General features: G+C 41.7%; 1 protein-coding gene across 6 annotated transcripts in view; it reads left to right on the top strand.

The window, feature by feature from the left end:
* Positions 1-19,548, top strand: part of LOC133504477 (rap1 GTPase-activating protein 2-like) — a 94,763-nt gene that overhangs the window by 8,394 nt on the left and 66,821 nt on the right. For 2 of the 6 annotated variants that reach the window (XM_061826732.1, XM_061826726.1), the window contains one exon: positions 16,260-16,295. Coding sequence is in view for 3 of the 6 variants with exons in the window: in XM_061826728.1 (XP_061682712.1) it covers positions 14,128-14,171; positions 16,260-16,295 (80 nt within the window). In the remaining 3 variants the exon portion in view is untranslated. Of the gene's footprint in view, positions 1-13,918; positions 14,172-16,090; positions 16,106-16,259; positions 16,296-19,473; positions 19,502-19,548 lie in introns of those variants that run through there. The other 4 variants (XM_061826728.1, XM_061826724.1, XM_061826729.1 and 1 more) reach the window with 4 other exon arrangements.

Here is a 19,548-nt window from a genome sequence, read left to right as displayed (position 1 = left end):
CATCTTATTTAGCCATGTTGCAGCATGTACATACTGTATTTAACAGTCCAAATGTTATCAAGCCATCTATTTTCCGTACCGCTTATCCTCACTAGGGTCACGGGTGTGCTGGAGCATATCGCATGTATCTTTGGACAAGAGGGAGGGTAGACCCTGGGCTAATCACCAGCCAATCGCTTACAAATCCTATCATACATATTGCCCAACTGATGTTTAAAGCAGTGACAATGATATATCTAACATTAAAATGTCCGAAATCAATCTTATGCTGCCAATCAATGTCATAAATGTATGCCTCTACAAAATTGAAAGTCAGTAAGATTTTCACGAGAGACTCAGCATTTTATTTTGTGTGGCAGCAGGTCATTCTGCTTAGGAGTCAGAAGTCTCACGATGTGCAAAAATATAAAAATAAACACAGGTTGTTGGATAGATGCTGGTCTGCCTGCTGGCTAATGCTTAGATGCCATTGAGCAAGGTGTTGTTCCCACCACCTCAGCTCAGGTGGTGCAGTACTCGCCTTCCCTTGCTCTGGATCTCCCTATTTATGACTGCATGTGTGTGATCTCATTGAGTGAGTGGTGTGCAACACAAATGTATGCATTGGAGAGGGAGTTTCATTCTTTCAGTATTCAAAATTAAAAAATAACATTGGAACGTATTAGTATCAAACAAATATGTTTACTATAAATATAGACTTAGTGCAATTAAGCAAATATAGCATTTTTTATAGTACAAATATCTGAATGTCTTGAAATAGAGAGATGGCTCATTCTCTTCCCATCAGGATTCAGATTGACTAAATAGTCCTTATGTTTGATCTTTACCTTATCAAGTCATTGACAATGAAGTCACCTCTCCAAGAATAAGAGGTTATGTCTTTTGCATCTTTGTCCATTTTACCATTTGTGATGCGTCATGTGGTGAATCTGTCTGTCTCCGATGTGGCCAAAATCCCCCCCAACATTTTCTCTGCCACATGTCACCACATGTACAGACGGCGCTTGACAACACTGCCATCGCTGAAGCCCAAGCGCTTAGGGAGGAGGTGCTCCGTTGCTGCTGATGTCCATAATACCCAGGGCATGTGCTACTTCCATGCCCACAAATTTGGAGTTCTTGTTTCCCAATGTGGATGCACGGTGGATCAGCTGTAAAGGGTTGGCCTCACAGTTCCTAGGTGCAGGGTTTGATCCCAGCCCCACCTGTGTGGAGTTTGCATGTTCTCCCCGTGCCTGTCTGGGTTTTCTCCGGGCACTCCGGTTTCCTCCCACATTCCAAAAACACGCAACATTAATTGAACACTCAAAATTGCCCCTAGGTGTGATTGTGAGTGTGGCGGTAGTTTGTCTCTATGTGCCCTGCGATTGGCTGGCTACCAGTTCAAGGTGTACTCCGCCTCCTGCCCGTTGACAGCTGGGATAGGCTCCAGCACTTCCCGCGACCCTTGTGAGGATAAGCTGCTAAGAAAATGGATGGATGGATGTTTCCCAATGCAACTTTGATGTGGCAGGAAACGCCAAAACCTGCCCCCAATAAAAGCCATGTCAAGCTGCCTTTTGTTTGTCTGGGACACTCGAGTGTTGTGTGAGGGCTTCTACTGTTTGACAAAGGTGCCCCTGTGTGCAGGCCTAACGGATCGCAGTTGAGTGGAGAGTGTCTCTTGGGCCTGAGGTGTGGGTACGAGGAGGACGGGAAGGCCTCATCTGCCGATTTTGTGGATGGACAGGTCCCACGTGTTGCTGGTGTGTTCATCCTGGATGTCACAGTCCCCGTCTTGCCGCCCTCACAAAGCTTTACCATACTGCTTCAGCATTTTGAACATTACGTATCTTGTCTTTGTAGTGCAATCAATTGTAAATAGGGTGAAATGGTTTGTAAATGCAATTGGGGTTTGTACGGAACACTTTGACTTGCCCATGAGTGTGGTATTAACACCACTAGGTGACAGTGTTTCCCTGCGCCCACCTTCTGTCTCTTCCACGCCAGGCAGCTTCAAAGAGTGAGGAAATAATTTGGTGTACAAATGTCGTATTTACACTTGTGACAGTAAAATATCGTTGCAAGCGTCTGTTGTCTACGTCATCCTACCCCATGCGTTGTTTACATGTTATTAAATTCTACTTATTAATATAGAAGCTCAGTGACAACCATGGTTGTGCACGTTGGTGAGCTGCAAGATTAGATACACTTGATCAGGTTCAATAGCGACATTTCCCTTGTCTTTTGCTGTATGATAGTTGTCTTGAGCAGCAGGGAATGTATTCCATGACTATTACTTTCAATTGCGAGAAGATGAAATGTCAACCAGCACCCACCAGAGAGAAGTGTAATATTGGGGAGGCAGAGGATACAGAAATTACTGGGTATATTTTTAGTATATTTGAGTGGGGGTTTTTTGGGTTTAGTACTGCATTTATTTCAATACAATATTTTTTTATTAGTATATGGGTCAGTATCAGTGTGCCTTTATTTGGTATCCTTACCAGAATCGCTGTCATTACGAAAATAATATAATAATGACGCTCTCAGCTTTTATTGTAAATGGCAAAAAAATTACAGTTTCCACATCCATCAGTACAATGACAAGTCTCTTAAAATGTGTTTACTTATTTATTTTTTTATTGGATATACATGATGTTGGTGTGTCCCAAATGCTGCTCTGCTCACGACATTCCGCATAACAAATGGCTAAATGACACTAAATCACAAACAATTTAATTTTTTTTCCCCTATTTTTTTTTTTTTTGATGAACCAGCTCATGTTGATCATGTATACTCCTTATTTCATGATCATATTGCACATCTTCTACCTTTTATTGAAATTGCTGCCCTGTTTGTTTGGAGCCCCCCCACAAAGAATAACAAACCAGTTTAGCGACCAGCATTGGCTGGTCAATTAGCAGTGGCTAATTGCAAAGTAAATAGATAAACCTGTTTTCTAATTTTCATCCCATTACCCGTGCAGTCGGCTGTCATCAAGCTTAACGTGTACTCTGTCTCTGTGAAATATGCATCCATCCATTTTCCGCAATAGGGTCGCGGGCGTGCTAGAGCCCATCCCAGCCAAGTCTAAGCAAGAGGGATGAACATGATGTCTCCCCATCCATTTTATATACAGCTTGCGCCGTTAAGGTCACGAAACAGCTGGAGGCTACAGAAGCCGACTTTGGGCGAGGCGCAGGTTACACCCCGAACTGGTGACTAGTCAATCCCTGACAAATATACCCTTCTCACCGATAAAAAGTGTTAACGAATGAAAAATGTTTCGCAACTAACATTGGTTGTTCAAATTTGTTTTGAGGTGAATTTTGACACTCATGACTCACATATTGAAATGACAAAACGTGAACACTCTCCCCAGTAAATGTTTTCAGCAGTGATGTGATTTCTCAGTTTGAACTGGCCAATTATAGCAACTCCAAACTAAACCTCTGGAAGACCTTGAAATAGAGCTAAACAGGTTTCCAAGGCAACCTCATCCAGCAGGACAAATTAGACCCGACAAACCTAAACGTCGTCAACAAAATCCTTCATAAGCTCAAAACACATTTATAGTTGGGCTATTTCACATCGTTTGGCCACCGGTTGTGTCGTTAGGCCAACGGTGCCACTGGCTTTGCGTGGCCGTGTACCCGTTAGCTTTTTTGGCAACAATGGTCTAATTACCGAGGAGGATGAGTATACTGTAATTAAATCATCCGTCTCTCCTTCCTGTTTTCTCTGAGATGGCTCGGCGTATGCTGTCAGGGCCGCAGGGAGGAAAAGAGATCAATAGCAAATAGTTTAAGCTACAGGGTCTGATTATATTTTCACTGTTTTTCTCTGGGAAACTAACCAGGTGCATGCAACTGTATAGTATCTTCCTATTTAACTAAGTATCACGCTCTGGGGAAAGTTAATCCATCCTGAATTGTAAGTCATTAGTAGATGAAATTCCATCCATCCATTTTCTTAGCCGCTTATCCTCACGAGGGTCGCGGGAGTGCTGGAGCCTATCCCAGCTGTCAACGGGCAGGAGGCAGGATCCACCCTGAACTGGTTGCCAGCCAATTGCAGGGCACATAGAGACAAACAGCTGCACTCACAATCACACCTTGGGGCAATTTAGAGTGTCCAATTAATGTTGCATGTTTTTGGGATGTGGAAGGAAACAGGAGTTCCAGGAGAAAACCCACGTAGGTATGGGGAGAACATGCAAACTTCACACAGGCAGGTGTGGTATTTAACCCAGGACGTCAGAACTGTGAGGCCAACACTTTCTAACTGAAATCGATGACAAGTACAAGAAATGAAATCTGTTAAAAAGTAACGTAGTATCACTCCTTTGATTGACTGGTAATCTGTTCAATGTTTTGTTTGCCTTTCACTAAGTTTAGCCTGGATAAGTTGCAACTCCTGCGTCAGTGTTTAGAATAAAAAAACGAATGAACGGACTTGACTTCTACATGGCCACTCTTTTGTTGACACACTATGAGCAGAAACATGAAAAAATTACAGGGTTGGTACGGAGATTCAAATAATTTTGGAGAACCTGGACAATAAATTTACAATACATGCATGGAAGCTTGCAACGAAGAGAAGCATGCCTTTCGCACAGGAGAATGTACGGTGGGTTTTAAAACACAAAACATGGTCTTGTGCGTGTTGGAAGGATGAAGCAGTAAGAGCACTGGAAATTCATTTCCAATCCTTAAATGAGAGGTTTTGGAGTGATTCGCGGTATGGGGCAAATATTACATTGGTTTTATCTAAAAAAAAAGAAACCCCAATGCATTTCCGTTTTAAAGTTGAATTTTAATGTCAATGCATTTGTAAACTGTCAATCAAACATGACAGGCTATTGAACTTCTTTATAGTGTGATGGTGTTTCATCGTTGTTTATGTGTTCTTGCTGCTTTCTTGTCGGTCCCCAGCCTAAAAGGTTCAAAGTAGTTTAGGCGTATCCCTCTCCATGGTAACAGCATCTCTCTTGCTTTCTCTCTCTCTCTCTCTCTCTCTCTCTCTCGCTGTCTCTTGCGCTCGCTCACACACACACTTTTTTCATAATTCTGCCCTAGCCAGCGGTGTATCACTGTACCCTCCCCCCCATGTGCATTGCACCCCACACCACACTCCCTTACTCCCTCTTTTTCTCCTACATTGCCTCAACCTCTCCTGCTGTCAGCTGCACACTGCTAATGTTGCGTTGTCCACTGACTGCAAGATGTTCACCCCAGCTTGCAAAGGATCTTCAGGGGAGCCAAGGTAAGGCATTGGCTCGCTGACTGCAGCTAAACGAGAGCCAAAACACTGATGGGAAGAGCAGGCGTTTTTGTATGATTAGTGTGAGAACTCCCCAGATGGAGACAAGAGGCAACATGAGTTGCTGGCTTTGCACGACTCCTCAGCATTTGTACCAAAACGAGTGAAGATCTATTTGAAAGATTTGTTGAGCTTAATGTTCTCAATATCTTTAATCCAGACAAAAAAATATGGATTTGTTTCCTGTGTGCGTGTGTGTGTGTGTGTGTGTGTGTGTGTGTGTGTGTGTGTGTGTATACAGTGCATGCCCAATTGTGAGTGGAAGCGTGACGGCATGCCAATTGTCTTCTGTGTACTACTGCAATGGCTGGTTATGGTTGCCACATTCTGTGTTGGTTTATGACACCATATGGCACGTGTGTGTGTGTGTGTGCAGTGAGTGGCAGCATGAAGTTAAAATTCTGCATATGTGCGTGGGTGATGAAGAAGAGTCCCTTCCTATTGTTATTTAATCAACTGAAAATATTGCTTGCTTATTGAAGTTGTCGTGAAAGAACATATTGCCAAAGATGGAAAGAATGGGAAATGTATTGCTGGTAGTAGCAGTATTTGAAATATGAAGAGTGGACTCAACTATTTTTTGAAAAGCATCGCTGTAACTCATGCCAGCTCATAGGTAAATCTCAGTTCAAGCATGAATTGTCATACATTTGTTGGGCACTTTTTTCAAGCTCGTGTACGTGTATATGGCGAGTGTGGCAAAATCAAGCCTGCGGGTTTGTGTTCCCTACTGTGTGCGGAACATGGAGGAGCAGCAGGATGCAGCAAATTCTGCAGTTCTGGGTACACGTTTGAGATAATGGTAAACATCCCTTGAACAGAAAACCACCATTAGCAGTAAAATGATGAACCTGAGCCATGTTTATCACAACACAGTTTATGCACTTATATTTTACTTGTTTGTTGGTTCACTAAAATATGACAAAATGACACGTTAGCATAGTGTCTCAGTTTTGACAGATGTTCTCGATGGAGCCGGCATTATAGAAGCTTCTTGATTTTTTATGTTAATACTAATATCAAGCGTGAAGAGACAGTTAAGGTGACATTGTTGAGCAATTATTTTTTTCAAATCCCTCTCTAAGTCTTTGTGGTCTTTCCAACCTGAATGATCTCTGTGGATAGACATCCATGGACATGTAAGTCTCTCAGATGGCCAGAGACAGGGAAGTCTCCGTGTTCAGCGTGGCGTCTTTGTAACCCACATGGTTCATTTTTAATTTGTTTAACCATCTAAGACAACTGGGAACAAGTTCTCATTTACAATGTTGCGCTGGAAGCAATTAAGGGTTGATTGTGTTGCGACAGTGAACACTCAAGATCCGGGATTCAAACCACTAAATCAATCAGTCAGTGGGCAACCCGCTCTACTAACTGAGCCACAGCCGCTGGAGGATCACATCCTCCAGTGTATATTTATAGAAGTTTATATACTGACGCTGTCAATGTATTTTTATTACCTCGAACGAAGAAAAGATACTTGACGCAGCAACACTACACTGAAACGCTCATTCAAGAGCTTTGGTGCTGGGATGCCAGGTGTTATCAGCAATACTGCAAACCACTGTGCTATGCGGATTCCAGATCAACAAAGAAAGGAATAATCCACAACCTTTCAGTTGGAAAGCATTGAGGATTTGTCCCACTTACTCCCATCAGTGGGAATACGAATGGGGAAAAAAAAAAATCAAAATGCATTTCTTGCATTTATTCTTTCACTGCAGAGACAACATATCAGATTCTTACTCCTAATCCAAACTGTCTAATCCTGTGCGCCCTGATGAAATTACGCAGGATGCTCACAAAAGTAGAAACAATAAAAAAAAAAAAACCCTGAGCATTTAAAAGATGGTTGACTTGTTAAATAAATCTAGTGTTTGTGTGCTATCGGTTGGGTCTTTATTTTCCCTTGTTACTTTCTGACTACAACATGCCTCCACGGGTCCTTCCAAGAGTTTCAGAGCGGTCAAATATTAGCATGTTGTATAATCACTCATTGTTATGAAGCTCTGAAATAAATGACTGAGTGATACATTACATTTGTCACAGAATTCTGGCTGGAACCACGTTACAAGGAAAAGTAGCTAACTTTGAACACTTAATTATTAAACGTCTGAAATGGGAATCTACATTGCCTCAGAACAGGTCAAAATTTTGTCACATTTTGGACTGATTCATAGGTTGTTGTTTGTTTACATTAACTTTTGAATAGTGTACTCAAGACTTCAATTGAATCAAGGTGTGGTGTGACAATGCACGTCCTCCAGAACCATGAACCACATTCCACCTTCAAGCAATATTTGAAGATTTTGTTCCCTTCAGGTTCTGAATTTAAAAAGGGAAGGAACAGCTTTATTGGTGATCCAATTAAATGTGTGTGTAATTGTGACTTTCCCCATTGAGTCAAAGGATACAATAGCATTTATTATTGTAGTTGGAGATTTCTCCAGGAAGTGTGGTATGAGACATTAAATATACAGTGAAGAAAATAAGCATTTGAACAACCTGCTATATTGCAAGTTCTCCCACTTAGAAATCATGGAGGAGTCTAAAATTTTCAATGTAGGTTCATGTCCACTGTGAGAGATAATCTAAAAAGAAAAATCCAGAAATCACAATGTATGATTTTTTTTTAACGGTTTATTTGTGTGATACAGCTGCAAATAAGTATTTGAACACGTGTCTATCAGCTAGAATTCTGACCCTCAAAAACCTGTTAGTCCGCCTTTAAAAGTCCACCTCCACTCCATGTATTATCCTGGATCAGATGCACCTGTGTGAGGTTGTTAGCTGCATGAAGACACCTGTCCACCCCATACAATCAATAAGACTCAAACTTGGAACATGGCCAAGACCAAAGAGCTGTCCAAAGACACCAGAGACAAAATTGAACAACTCCACATGGCTGGAAAGGGCTACGGAGAAACTGCCAAGCAGCTTGGTGAAAAAAGGTCCACTGTTGGAGCAATCATTAGAAAATGGAAGAAGCTAAAAATGATGGTCAATCTCAATCAGTGTGGAGCCCCATGCAAGATATCACCTCATGGGGTATCAATGATCCTTAGAAAGGTGAGGAATCAGCACAGGACTACACAACAGCTGGGACCACCGTTTCCAAGGTGACTGTTAGTAATACACTAAGACGGCATGGTTTTAAATCATACATGGCACGGAAGCAAGGTTCCGCTGCTTAAACCAGCACATGTCAATGCCTGTCTTAAGTTTGTAAATTTGGATGATACAGAGGAGTCATGGGAGAAAGTTTTGTGGTCAGATGATACCAAAATGGAACTTTTTGGTCATAATTCCACGAACTGTGTTTGGAGGAAGACGACTGATGAGTTCCATCCCAAGAACACCATCCTTATTGTGAAGCATGGGGGTGGCAGCATCATGCTTTGGGTTCAAGGTTCTGGCGTGGCCTAGCCAGTTTCCAGACCTAAACCCAATAGAAAATCTTTGGAGGGAGCTGAAACTCCGTGTTTATGAGCGACAGCCCAGAAACCTGTCTGATCTAGAGAAGATCTGTGTGGAGGACTGGGCCAAAATCCCTCCTGCAGTGTGTGCAAACCTGGTGAACAACTACAGGAAACGTTTGACCTCTGTAATTGTAAACAAAGGCTACTGTACCAAATATTAACATTGTTTTTCTCAGGTGTTCAAATGCTTATTTGCAGCTGTATCACACAAATAAATGGTAAAAAAAATCATACATTGTGATTTCTGGATTTTTCTTTTTAGATTATCTCTCTCACAGTGGACGTGCACCTATGAGGAAAATTTTCAGTCCCCTCCATGATTTCTAAGTGGGAGAACTTGCAATATAGCAGGGTGTTCAAATACTTATTTTCTTCACTGTAATTGTAGATATTTCAAGTGGGGTGATTTAGGGGTAGTAATGAAAAAGAGTCCAAAACATTTGCATAAAGTTTGATAAGGCCCATTCGGTGGCCCCTGTCTGTCTACAAATGAAAAGCTTTGTCAACTGTACAAATCGATGATTTAATGCTATGGGATTTCCCGATTAGTCTGTTTTGCAGTTCATTCTTTTCCTCTTCTCCCATCCACTCTGAACGAGACTGTAAAATATTAGTGATTTTTTTTTTTATTTGGATTGCAGCTTGGAAATGATGTGATGAGAAAATTGTAGAGTTCGCTGAGTACACTTGATAAAGCCTATATATGTTTTCTGTGTGAACAGTGTTGGCATTTTGCCTCTGTGAAAGTTTGCCGTTTCCCCTCTTTCGAGGAATGCAAAGTATGTAAAATTGATTCACTTTTTTACGAATCTAAAAATAACAACAACAAAAAAATAGGATGAACGTGTGTGTGCTTGTCTCTCTCTATTTGCCACTGTCATACCATGTTAATGTACCCGCATGAATGATTATGTCAGCTTGTGTAAGCGCAGCTCTATGTGAATTAGTGCATGCAGTGAATGTAGGAAGAAACTCTATGTGCTGCAATCTGTAAGGATTTGTACACGGGCGTATACGGTGTTTGTGTGGGCGGGTATCCTGTCACTTTGACTATAATCCATCGAGAAGCAAACCATAAAAAGTGGGTGGCTCATCATAAAACAACAAAAATTACAGCACCATTCCACGTTATAAGGCATTATGCTTGATATGAATATGAAGAAAAATGAGAAATGGACTGAATTCGTAACAGATTGTGGCAACAACAAAGATGTAACAAATGCGCCAAATACTAAATCTTGTCCACGAAGTAGCTGAGGTTTCATACCGGGATGTTGGGTAAAAAAATCAAGAGCACCTTCCCTAGAAACGATGAGGTGGAGGTCGGGGCTAAAGCAAATGGACACAGTGATTCTGGTTATTATTCAAAAACCAAAACTAGAAAAGGAGAAGTGAATGGAGAAAAAAGATTGAGAAGACCTGTCAACTTTGCATTTATTTTTGTTGTTCCCTGAAATGAGAGAACTGTAATGTGACCAAAGAGTCAACTTTTTGATTTTTCTACCAAACAGTCACTCTGTTTACTCGTAACATTACATTTAACTTTTTAATTTACCATTGGCAGACTTTGAATTTGCTATCGCTCACATCAGTAAATGTGTAATAACCAACTGTGATCCATGTGTTCTCCACAGTTCCTCACTTTAGTTATTGTGTTTGCATGAAAACCTGTTATGACCTTAATTCTAGTCAAAGAGATTCTAATATTCCAAACAGATTGATTTTCTGCTGCTCTTCATATGCTCCCAGCATAATTCGTTTGCATAGTTAGAGAGATACATTGGACGTTTCAGTTTTCCTTCATTTTATTTTTTAGATTAGGCCTAGTTTTCATAAGATGGTTCCATGCAACTGTTTAATAATTGTTTTGATGAACATTTTTATTTTGTTGGTAAGATGACTTGAAAGGACTAGAAATTCATAGTGGAGGACCCAGGACTTGGCTGTCTCAACTTGCGACTTGATTTGGAATTTGAGGGTAAAGGTTTCAGACTTGACTCTGGAGTTGCAAAGCAATGACTTGGTCCCACCTCTGTCATTTACTTTTCTTCATGACAGTTTAGCAATCCTAAATACATTCGTACGATAGCAGTTTCCATCAACGCTGGCAAGCTGCAGATTTTAATGCTCTCAGGAGCCTGTAAGGAACGACGATAAGATCACTCACAAAAAACTGAACTAGATTAGTCTCTTTCAGGGTGCTTTATGCATTATATAATTGCCATTTATGGGTAATAGTAACAGAACTAGAAAATCATCACCTGCATTTTTACATCTTGTCATGATCCTGCCGCTTCAGCACGAGCTGTGCGGCTGCGCTGATTGGGAGGCACACACCTGTGCCTCATGCGGCCTGATCATCCCCCGTATATATAGGACCCGGTGACGACTGGTCCTCCGCCAGTTCGTTGAGCTTTATGTCCCGTTCCAGCACTCTCGTACTCCTGATTGATCCTGTGTGTACCGACCTTCGTCCGTTCTCTGACCAACCTTGCAAGCCTGACTCCTTGATCCTTTTGCCTGCGTTGATTGTTTCCCCGTGTACCGACTACTGCCTGCCCGCTCATCTGCTCTCTTCGCCCGACGCCCCAACAACCGCTGCTGCACCGGACTGCCTGCTCGATCCCCGACCTCGGCATACAATAAACGTGTCTCTTCTTGAAGTACCTTGCGTCTTCCGAGTTCCTGCATTTGGGTCCTACCTCTCGTTCCGATGGGACGTGACACATCTAGCTACTTGAAAGCAGTGCACCATGTCAATAACTGTACATACACGCACATACTGTACATTTACTGTTTAGATCTATGTTCTATAGAACTTCAGTTCTATCGCACAACCATTTGTATTCATGTAAACAATTGTGCAAACGAAACGGATCTTTAGGGGAATGTTTGCTTTCATTTAGTGAGTTCATTTTAATTAAATTGGACTGTTTGACTTCACCCAACGGTTGCAAGATCAATATTCTCTCTCCCCTTTGCTCCTTTCCCTTTATCCACGTCTGAGATTATGCATCTTCAGTTGGTTCAATTAGAATATTCAAACACCGACAGAACGGCGCTGTGAAACGAAACAAAGGAGACAAAGTCTCTTCGGTTGAACATCAATTTTCACATTACACGCACTATTTGATCCACTTCATTTATCTCTCAGCGGGTTATTGACATGTTTCACCATTTACGTAACACCATAAATTTGAACATCCCCAAATGACTATTTCTGGAAACCCAATTCATTATAACGCCCACTGTTGAATCATTTCTCTGTCAAAGAACATTTAAAGCCGTACCACTCGTATTTTTATCCGCCAGGTATGTCAGAGATTAGAGACTTGCACGGTTTTAGGTCAGAGTGGAATCATGTATTATATATATACATCATATAATCTTGTAATTTTCCAATTATTAAACTTACTCGTAAATGACCAAAAATGAATCGTGACTCAATTTCTCTTATTAAAAAAGATGAGCTGAGGGCAAATTTCAGTATAACCTATGATGGGAACAGTCCATCCAGGACCATCAATTTTCTTTGCCGCTTATCCTCACAAGGGTCGCGGGAGTGTTGGAGCCTATCCCAGCTGTCAACGGGCAGGAAGCAGGTTACACCCTGAACTGATTGCCAGCCAATCGCAGGGCACATAGAGACAAATAGCCGCACTCACACTCACACCTAAGGGCAATTTAGAGTGTCCAATTAATGTTGCATGTTTTGGGGATGTGGGAGGAAACCGGAGTGCCCGGAGAAAACCCACACAGGCATGGGGAGTACATGCAACAAGGGCTGGCCAGGATTTGAACACAGTGTGACAGTCTGAGCACGCCACCGTGCTGAAAAGTCTCCTTGTGATGAATGTGCATGCGTTACTAACAGGGGAACTCTGGGTACGTAGCAGACGCTTACTGGGGAATCTCCCGGTCTCATAGTTCCCCTTCTACATAGAGGGAGCTAACATATGTTTTAACCTTACCCTAACCTAACCTAAAAACAAAAGTTGATAAACAAGATATACACATATTTGTACGTTCGCTGTGTTTGTCTTTCTGAGACGTCCATAACAAGCGACAAGTTGTCGAATGGCACATGTTGAAGCATGGATGGGGGTGTTTGAAAATGGCCGGAAGTTTACAAAATATACGCGCATGCGCATTACTCACAAAGATACTTTGCAGCACTTGGAGCGCTCAGACCGTCACACCGGGTCCTCAGAACTGTGAGGCTTACAGCTGCACCACTGTGCTGCCCCGTGTTATTATAATTAATATTTTATTTATTGTTGTTGCTGGTTGAGGTGGCAACATCTACATTTACTCACCTTTTTTGCACACAATGCATTGGGCTACTTTTACTACGAAGATCCTCAAGGTACTTTATTGTATGTTGGTCATTAGGCAAGGCTTTTACGATTATTACATTTATGACGTCTAACTTGTTTTTCATGAATATACTGTACGTATTTGGCTTAAAAAATGAAAGAAAAGGGTTGAGTACGCACATTACTAATTAATGTATTTCTTGTGGATAGTCTTCCTGTTGTGATTATATTTTTATTCATTTTTTTTATTTTAAAATCATTTTATCTCTGATACCAATTTATGTCCTTTGAGAGGAAGGTGACCTAAAATATCACAGGACCAGCCCACTTCCATGAAAGCATGCACAAAGAGCTTCAAACTGAATAAAGTGCATAAAGAATGCTGCACTACTTGAGCTCTCAACGTGAGTAGGAAGGGTGTCAGGAAGGACACTCCTTTTGGTCACACCATGGGTGCTTGCCCACAATATATGCGATTATAACACAGTTCCCTTTTCTCCTTTGATTTGTGTAGTCACTCATCTATAGTGCTTGAGTTAGTTTTGCATTGCAGTGTGCCTTTTTATGCCACCCCCCCCCCCAAAAAAAAATAACAAAAAAAAAACAGTCTATTGTGCTCTCAGTACATACAGTATGGCCACATGTAAACGCAGGTGGTTTGCAGATGGTTTTGCGGTTCCACATCCTTCAAGAGCTTCAAGTCGCGCTGTAAGGCTGTGTGGGAACTAAACTCACGGAGTCACATGGGTTCTTGTGGCCCCTCCCTACCCATAACCCTCCCCTCCATCCAGTATGTATACTCAATGCACCTGCATGTTTCAGGGAGTGAGACTTTGTGTCGAACTGCCTGTGACAAAGCAAACGGTCTTTCAGGAAACTGACTGGACGGTTGACTCGGTGGACACAATTAGCCAGAATGAAGGAGCTGTAGGGGGGGGACGCCGAGAGACAAAGTGGGAGACAGCAGAGCACACATTTCACAAGTGATAAAGCCTGAGCGTGCCATCTGCAGAGTCAGTGGGATCAAAATGCTGAGGAGAAGGAGAAGCGTCTCTTTTGGTGGATTTGGATGGTACGGTATCTTTATCTTCATTGCATAGACGTGTGCATACGTGCACAGCAAAAAGAATTTCATGCACATATTTGTTGTGGTTTTCTATCTGATAGTGTCAGTTTAAGTGACGTTGCTAAAGTTTTGGTGGAGGACTTTTTTCTGAAAGGAAGGAAGGGCGGGTGGGGGTTTCACGCTGTTTGAGTCCGCGCTGTCACCGTTCAAGGGAGCTTTTGTAATAAACAGCCACTTTTGTTTCTGCTTGCTCTCCACTGTTTTATTGTTTCCTCTTTGTTGTGACATGGAACATGCACACTTTAGACATTTGTCTCACTGTCAAGTTTCCTGTTTTACTGGTTAGATCAGTAGTGGCCAAACAATGGCCGAGGGGACTTTTGCGGCCAAAAGCAAACATTCTTTGTATTAAGATGTGATTTGTGAGCATATCACATTAAATGACCTCCTTTAAATATGGTTGGCTTAGAACAGATTCCTCTTGTTTCTCAATGTGGACATTTGTTTCACCTGCTGCTCAGTTCAGACCTGGATCTATTATTGTCTTGGGACACAGGACCGTAGGCCACCTCAGAGTCCTGAGACATCATCAACTTTTTACCTTGTTATCTTTCATTTGAAAGTTGTGATGTAACGGTTTTTCAACATAGCTATATAGCTATATAAAAAATTTACAATGTGTCCCAAGTCATGATACAGTACGGTGGAGCCTCACTTTTCGCAGGGGAGAGGGAATGACCGTACCGTGAAAATCCATGGATAATTGACAGCCATTATAATTACATTGAAAAAAAAAATTTTTTTAAATTCTGGCGTCACATCAGCTGGTGAAGCGTTGGCCTCACAGTTCTGAGGTCCCGGGTTCAATCCCGGACCCGCCCGTGTGGAGTTTGCATGTTCTCCCCATGCCTCCTGCGTGGGTTTTCTCCGGGCCCTCCGGTTTCCTCCCACATCCCCAAAACATGCAACATTAATTGGACACTCGAAATTGCCCCTAAGTGTGATTATGAGTGTGACTGTTGTCTGTTTCAATGTGCCCTGCGATTGGCTGGCAACCAGTTCAGGGTGTACCCCGCCTCCTGCCCGTTGACAGCTGGGATAGATTCCAGCACTCCCCGCAACCCTTGCGATGATATGTGGCAAAGAAAATGGATGAATGGATATTTTCTTGAATAAGTTTAGTGTGACTTATCCTCACAAGGGTCACGGGAGTGCGAGAGCCAATCCCAGCTGTCAACGGGCAGGAGGCGGGGGTACACCCTGAACTGGTTGCCAGCCAATTGCAAGCCACATGGAGACAGGCAAAATTTGCACTCACAATCACATCTAAGGGCAATTTATGGTCTCTAATGGATGCATGTTTTGGGAATGTGGGAGGAAACTGGTGTGCCCGGAGAAAAGCCACAACTCTGAGGCCAACGTTCTAACCAGTTGCTCCACAATGCCCCCGAAATTCTATTCTTGATATATAAATATATAAAATTGGAATGTCTTTCATAATTAAAATGTTATGTAACAATTTGGTTAAAAGTCAACTTTAGAGTATATAGCACCTCAAAAACAACCACAGATGTAATAAAGTGGTGTACATAAGACATAGCTCTATGTTTATACTCATAGAGAGCATAAAATCAAACATCAACTCGACATGGTAAAGAAAAGAGACAAACATAACCCCGCATAACCGTTCCACATGATTATACAAGCAGATTAATGGGATTTAAGAATTAGTGTCTCAAACACTAGAAGAGAGAGAAAAAACATTTTGGAAAAAATGTGTGCTGATAGATGAACATTTAGCATCCTGATCAACACTGAGACTTCAGATCTGCTCTTGCTTGCTTCTGGTTCTCAATGCCAAGAAGTGAAACTGGAATCAATCGACACTCTGTTGCATTCGTAAAGCACTCTTGGGAAAATACTGATGCAAAAAAGAAGTTGTAAGTCTCCATCACTCACACTTTAATATTCATGGTCTTTGTCTCTCGTATCCATTTGGCCACAATGCGCTAAAAGTGAATAACACAACTGCTGGTTTTAGGGAGTCAAATAAATTTTGATCGTTAACTTTCTTTCTCTCACATTTCTCTCCAGGATCGACAAGTCTACTTTGTCAGCATTGAAGGCCCGGTGAGTAAGTCACTAAAGTGAACTGAACTAGCCAAAGCATTGTCTCAAACTAAGCTAATCACAGTAATATCCAACTGGTCTTTGGCTACCATTAAATTTTTGGGCAGGAGGATTCGGGTTGCAGATAGTTAATGCCATAGCAGCGCAAACAGTGAAGGCTATAGAAATAAATCTGCACCAGATTATCAGCAAAATTGAATGGGGGCTTCCTTTCGTCATATTCTCTTATTGTACAAATTGCTGTGATGTGAATTTTTTTTTTTTTGGGGGGGGGGGGGTCGGGGGGGTCATGAGGCTCGATTAAACAACAGTTAGTGGTGGATTGAGAGTTTTGAACCATACTCTTAATTGATAAAGATGCTTGGAGAGATTAAGTCATTGCAGTATCTTGTAATATTTCCCAAAGCTGGAAAATCAACTTTTGCCTCAATAATCAATCTGCGCCAGGCTGCGTGAGATCAGATAATGGATTCGATCGATTTAAGATCCTTTAATATTGAGGCTCACTCTAGGACATCATGGTGGCTTTGTGGTGTTTATCAGAAAAACAACAAGAACCTGTGATCAGGTCTCGTTAGGAGTTGGGTTTGAGGCTAAACAATTCTGGTGTCTTTTGAACAACTTATTGTATTTGTTGTTTGGAACATGTCAGTCAGAAGTAAATGCATGAGGCATCATTATAAAACTGCGTCCATTGTTATAACATCACTCGAATATGCCAATTTTCTTGCAATCTGCAATGTGATTTACCTTTATTCCACTACAGTTGAATACCTCATTGTTTTGATGAACTCGCACCTCTGTATGTTTGATTAGATTTCATCATGTCACTGTTACGGCTGAGGATAATGTACATCTAACATCTCCTTGTCAAGCAAGTGTGGGAATTGATTCGCCATCTGCATGCTTCATTTAATGTTCTTTGCAGGTGTCGTGCGTGAGAAGTGCCGCTTGTCTCTTCTGCAATTCAATTTCAAAAACCCCGGGACATAGCACTTGCATAGCAATGGCAGGTGCGGGTTGCGTGTGTTTTTGTCTCTATCCGTGTATCCATATTCATTTTATTAGTGTCCAGACTGCTTGTCCCAGTATGTTCACACATCCACAGAACAGACTCTGACTGTATCGCTTCTCTGTCTGACTCAGCCTTGTTGCTAAACTATGTGTGGCATCTATTTGCGATTTGGGCTGTAAATCTGCTACTCAAAGGGAACTGATCTCAAACTCAAAACTGAAACAATCGCCTCTGATGTACATGTAAAATAACGTGCAACAGGAGCAACAAAATGTATTTATTCCTGCTAACTTTGTCACATCAGATCTGGAGAGACTTATTATTATTGATTCACTGGCATTACCAGGATTTTAGCAAGTCATTAATGAGAGAGGTTTCCAAATAAAAAACTGCAGGACACAAATTACCATACAGGAAATACCCATGAGCCTCATTGATTTGTTGAGCTATATTTAATACTCACACTTCACTTAATCTACGATGCCAATACACATTTGAAGGATCACTTTCAATAGAAAGCAGACTTTTTTTAGGCAGTGTTGACTCATCCAAAGATTTTTTTTTCCGTCTGTGAATCATAAATTTTCTTGAAATTGCCACTTGTGTTTCTAATCAGTAATTTGCTGTACTGTGTGTCTGTTTGCTGTGCTGGACACAGACACATTATTCTGTTATAGTCGCTGTTTAACTATATTTCATAGTCACACAGACACTGGTTTGGGTGACTGACAATTTTTATTATTGGCCTATGAGTTAGTAATAATTGAGTCTTATGGAATCTGCCAAGTAATAGTTTGGTAAAAAGGCGCAAGTTCTGTTGAGCCGAGTTAAATGCGCCTTTTCTAATAATCAAAACATTGTTCATATTTTTGTGTGTGTTGGAATTGAAACTGTTATTGCAAATTGGAAATAATGAGTTTTTTGCCGAATTGATTGAGCATTGGCCTCAGAGTTCTGAGTTCAATCCCGGCCCCGCATGTGTGTAGTTTGTGTGTTCTCCCTGTGCCTGCGTGGGTTTTCTCTGGGCACTCCGGTTTCCCTCCACCTCCCCAAAACATGTGTTCATTGGAGACTATAAATTGCCCGTAGGTGTGATTGTGAGTGCGACTCTTGTCTATCTCCATCTGCCCTGCGATTAGCTGGCAAACAGTTCAGGGTGTACCCCGCCTCCTCCCCATTGATAGCTGGGATAGGATCCAGCACTTCTGCGACCCTTGTGAGGATTACCGGCTAAGAAAATGGATGAATGGATGAACTCACAGTGTGTGTCATGTGAATTCAATGAGATGTGTCCAAAAAATGGTTTGGCATTTTATAATAAAATTAAAAATACTGTACAAGCAATATGTGGTGGTCAGATTACTGTAGCTTTCCTGCTATGAATACCTAAATGGTTGGTGCACCATCATTTATTTCAGATACAATATTTACTATTGTGGGGTTTATGCATGATGTCATGGATACCAACACACGCACACAAACACCTGTCTCCCTCACTGATTCACTCTTCGGCCAGGTGTCGGTTGACTGCCCGCTCTGGAGTGGCTCAGAATATGAATGAGTGAGTCGTGACGCTTGCTTGAAGTGTGAGTGTGAGTGTGTGTGTGTGTGTGTGTGTGTGTGTGTGTGGTGTGTGTGTGTGTGTGTTGTGTGTGTGTGTGTGTGTGTGTGTGTGTGTGTGTGCACATATGCGTGTGCACGCACGCTTTTGATCTAAGTGTTTGATAAGGAAAAGGGCTCTATGGACCACAGAGCGCATAAAAGCAATTGCAGGCTACCACCCAGATAGGACTGTGATTGTGTATTTTTATTTTTATTGTGTAGAAATATGAAGGGCATCTTGATATTGTGTGATAGCTACAAGACAGATATGTATAATAAGCCGCATGTAAAAGAGATCACCCTGCGCTTTCTTTCGGTCCCATCCCTCCTCTTGCTATTATTAATCTCGCCTGCTCTGCCACAAACCATCTTCGAGTCTCATTAATACAGTGGCTGCATAATCAATTCTGTGTTCATGTGGCTTCTAACTGCATGCATTAGCAAACATACGCATCTCTTTGTGGCATTTATAAAGGAGTAGTGCTGATGAATATTGCAAGTAGAGATTAAAGGAGCGATGGGATGAAACACGGGCAGGTTTAATCAGATCCCCATTCTAATCTTGTGTGACGATGCCCCGCAAGCTATGGTGAGTAACTGCTAGATGACTCTTTATTTTTTCTACTTTCCTTTTTT

Source organism: Syngnathoides biaculeatus, chromosome 8 (assembly GCF_019802595.1).
Source record: "Syngnathoides biaculeatus isolate LvHL_M chromosome 8, ASM1980259v1, whole genome shotgun sequence".
Taxonomy (NCBI): Eukaryota; Metazoa; Chordata; class Actinopteri; order Syngnathiformes; family Syngnathidae; genus Syngnathoides; species Syngnathoides biaculeatus.
This window is presented reverse-complemented; position numbering and strand designations above follow the sequence as displayed.